The sequence below is a fragment of the Pinus tabuliformis genome, chromosome 3_1 (assembly GCF_031772625.1).
Source record: "Pinus tabuliformis cultivar Carrire ecotype Pingquan chromosome 3_1, CPIR1, whole genome shotgun sequence".
Lineage (NCBI taxonomy): Eukaryota > Viridiplantae > Streptophyta > Pinopsida > Pinales > Pinaceae > Pinus > Pinus tabuliformis.
The window spans coordinates 361,028,119-361,031,782 of NC_142301.1; the positions used below are offsets into that span (position 1 = coordinate 361,028,119).

The 3,664-nt window shown below is 38.6% G+C and overlaps 1 protein-coding gene across 1 annotated transcript; it reads left to right on the forward strand.

The window, feature by feature from the left end:
• Nucleotides 1-1,056: 1,056 nt before the first annotated feature.
• LOC149187188 (uncharacterized) lies at nucleotides 1,057-1,792 on the forward strand. The gene has a single exon (XM_089412757.1). It carries the CDS (start codon nucleotides 1,089-1,091, stop codon nucleotides 1,737-1,739), a length of 651 nt encoding a protein of 216 aa, XP_089268883.1. The 5' UTR covers nucleotides 1,057-1,088; the 3' UTR covers nucleotides 1,740-1,792.
• Nucleotides 1,793-3,664: the final 1,872 nt, after the last annotated feature.

A 3,664-nucleotide genomic window follows, 5' to 3' on the forward strand; every position in this document is an offset into this window, starting at 1 on the left:
CAACTTAATATTTTCAACCTCTCTTGACTCAAATGAGTAATCAATTAAAGGTCTCTGTCATGTATAATGCATCATTGAATAAACTGCGCAACATACAGCAATATACTCGATAAAGAAACATTTCTGCTTCTACAACAGGTCATTACACTGCCTGGAATGTTGAATCCTCTCCAAAAGAGGCAAAGAGATCACAAGAATCTCTAAGGCATGAATACAATCTAAAATGTGCATTTGTGAGTATGTTTTTCCAGTCCAAAACAAGTTATCCAGACTAGCTAGAGCTTCCTCGAAACGCCTGCATGAATCAGTACGCATCTCAGTGCTTGTATCATCTTCATGGGCTGGATAATAATCCTCCCGCAACTGCACAACACTGTCATACGATCAATTCAACTTACAAGCTCAAATTTGGCACCGAAAACCTGACTTTCTGCCAAATTGATCAACCTGCACAGAAGCGATTGGACAAAACCGCTTTTAAGACTACACAAGCCCATAGTTACAGACATCTGAGCTAACTATGGGCAGAATAGAGATGTTTCACTTGTAGTTGGTTTCAAGACTTAAGCTTCTTTGAGCGTCTATTAGCCATCACGTCAGTTCCTTACAGATCCTAATTATTCCAAGCTATAGCACATTTGCACAATTATCTTTGGGGGCAAACCAGCTGAGAGGCAGGCTCCACCTCTATCATTGTGAGATTTATGCACAATAAAGAAAGATATAGGGGGTTTGAGAAGTATTTTTGGACAGATTTAGTCCAGCATCCCACACTCGTGTTTCTCATGACTCAGAAGTTAGAACTAGTACTGTACCCTATATATTTAGATTAATGAGGAGACTTAGTCTTACAGATATGGCTTACAATGTTTCCGACATTTTGAGTCAAGACTTTTCTATGTTAAAAACCGATCTGGAAATTATGGCAAGTTGTCTCCAGTGCCCCCACACTTTGAACTTTGATAGAATTCAATGGGTTCTCGTAGCTCACTCTTAATAACTGGGAAAAAAATTACTAACCAAGAATTTGTAACCTTGGGTTGACCAAAACCAAAGGGAACTCGGGTTTCCCATTGTCTGGCTGGAGAATGAATGGGGAAGTGGTAAATTTAACATCATGTTTGCCTCCAGGAAATTCTCATCCAGGTCTTGCTATACACTCGTATCCTTCTGATGGAACTGGACGGTCTTACCCAGTCCTGACTTCAGCGTCTGGACCTACATACAATTGCGATCCTTACAGAGGGTCAGTAATTACGTCAGCTCCTGCTATTGCATACCCAAATGCTACACAACCGACATTCCCATATGGAGGATTTTCTTTTGGTTCAAATTTTTCAATGACTTCCACATCTTTCTCAGGAGGGCCAACATTGTATGGAGATTCCTTGGGAACACCATGTTTTTCTGCAGTTCCCTCTCAGCTTGTTACTGCAGGTGCAGTTTCGGCTCCAGGTGCGAGGCCCTATGTGATGGGTCTCACTGATGTTTCTGGCATGGAAGGCCCTCGCAAATGGCCAAGACCAATTCTTGATTTAAATGCAGGTCCTCGAACAGTTGGTTTAGAAGTTAGAGATTCTAAGCAATTTGCTATTGTTGACAGTCGTGTTTCAACAGAGAGTCATACAAGATCATTTAATCAGACAACAGCTTCAACAGTAATGCTGTTGAAGAGAAAAGAACCTGAAGGAGGCTGGGATTCACATTCTGTTGGATACATCCAGTCTCCATGGCAGTAACCTTTTTCTCATTTTTTAAGCCATCCTATGGAGGAGTTTGCCACAACTTCTGATTATCAATGGAAATATGATAAATGGTCAAACAAATTCTTCCTTTAACATTATAATCCTATCACAGCACTACTTCTAGGCATGGCAACCATTTTTATATAGATTTGTTTGTTCAAGCTCAGAGTCTAATCCCTTTATAGCGATCCTATCTTTGGAATAGTGATTGCAAATTACTCTTTCCATAGATTGTTACTAAATCTTTTCCTTATTGTAGCTCTACCTCTACTGGTAGTCTTTAATGTATGTGGTGCCAGAATTCGGGGTGGAATTGTGGGATCAGGTCTGTTGGTAACCCTGATGGCCTGCTACTGGCTGCTCTGTGCTAAGGCAAGCCTGCAAAATTCTTGAAACTGGGAAGAATGGTCAGCTTGTGCAGGAGGGTTAACCTGTACGAGTATTGCAAAGCTAACTTGTAATTGATATGGTCGTTGTTCTGTATGAAGCTGCCCCTCAGTATAGATGAGGGCTTGAATTAATGCAACTCCATGATTGAGTAGCTATAAGAGAAATTTGGAGTCACACGGGGTCATTGTTCTCAGAGCAGCAGTTGTGTGGGTCTTCCTGTGGGGAGAGGGAGAGGGCATAGGAGCCAAATTGACCGTATGCCAAGTAGGTGCAGAATTTGAATGTGGAGGACACAGGTGCCACACTGAACTGAATCTGTGGCTTATATGAGATGCATATATACATCTAGTGGTGACATTTTTGTCAGGGAATGATGTCATAGATATAGAATGGTGCTAACAACTTCCATATGCTTTCTTTTTATTGTAGTCACCTTGGGTAACAAGTAGAAAATGTAAACTTAAAATTTAATGCGGGATAAATCATAAAACTACCTCTGGTCATGATGATTAGATTTGATATAGAAAATCCTCACAAATCCAATATTGAAAGATCTTTTGATCTATCCAGGACTTAATGTGCCAGAGGATGGAGCCACAGGCAATTTCTTTCTTGATAAATTAGGGACCCTTCTAATCCGCCCGTCTTTAAAGGATCTTTCCATCAAAGATCATTAATTAACTTGGAGTTAATAGGATGGTTTTAACCAGTGTTGATAAAAGTGGTTTTTCGGGAAGTTGGTGATTTTTTTGCCCTCCCAAAACATCACGACCCAAAAAAATCTCCAGGAAGGTGCAACTACGGAGTTTTAAAGATAGATTTAGGTTTTTTTGCCATTTTGGTTTTTTCACTGTTGTAGAAGGAAGGAATAGCTTGTGGTGATTTTCAAGAAGGGATTGAGGGCCAGACAACAATTATCATCATCAACAAAGTGTTTTTTTGTAGATCAAAGGTTCAAGATCATTTGCTAAATCAGCGAGATAGTTTTCTCATCTTCTACTCATAGATATGTTCTTAAATACTCCATGTTGATGATTTTCTCCATACATTTAGACATATGCTTGCTTGCCTCTTTTTCTACCAATGTTTTTTTGTTTGTTTGTCATTTGCTATGGTTTTCATGCCCATGAAACAATGCAAGGGTTTTCTCCATATTTGGACAACATGATTGATTTTGGTTTTTAATTTTTTTTATGCACCTTCTTATTGGGATTTTCCATTACAAATAATCTAATTTAAATTTCTAAAAAAAAAATTGATTTTTTTAAATGAGGAGGTTGTTATTTTTATGTAGTGGGGGTTTAAGACATTTTTTTTTTTTTTTTTTTTGTGTTTTTGGTGCCCTAGGATTGAATTTTGAGGCTGCCCATTTCCACTATAATATCCTAGCAGTAATAAAAACCATCAACTGTAAGACTGGTAGTCTTATCACCTTTTTCATCAGTTTATTTAACGACTCTCTTAATTTTGATTTACTTGAAAATAAAGACAAATAACATATTATTCCAGCATGCTGTGCAAGACCCACT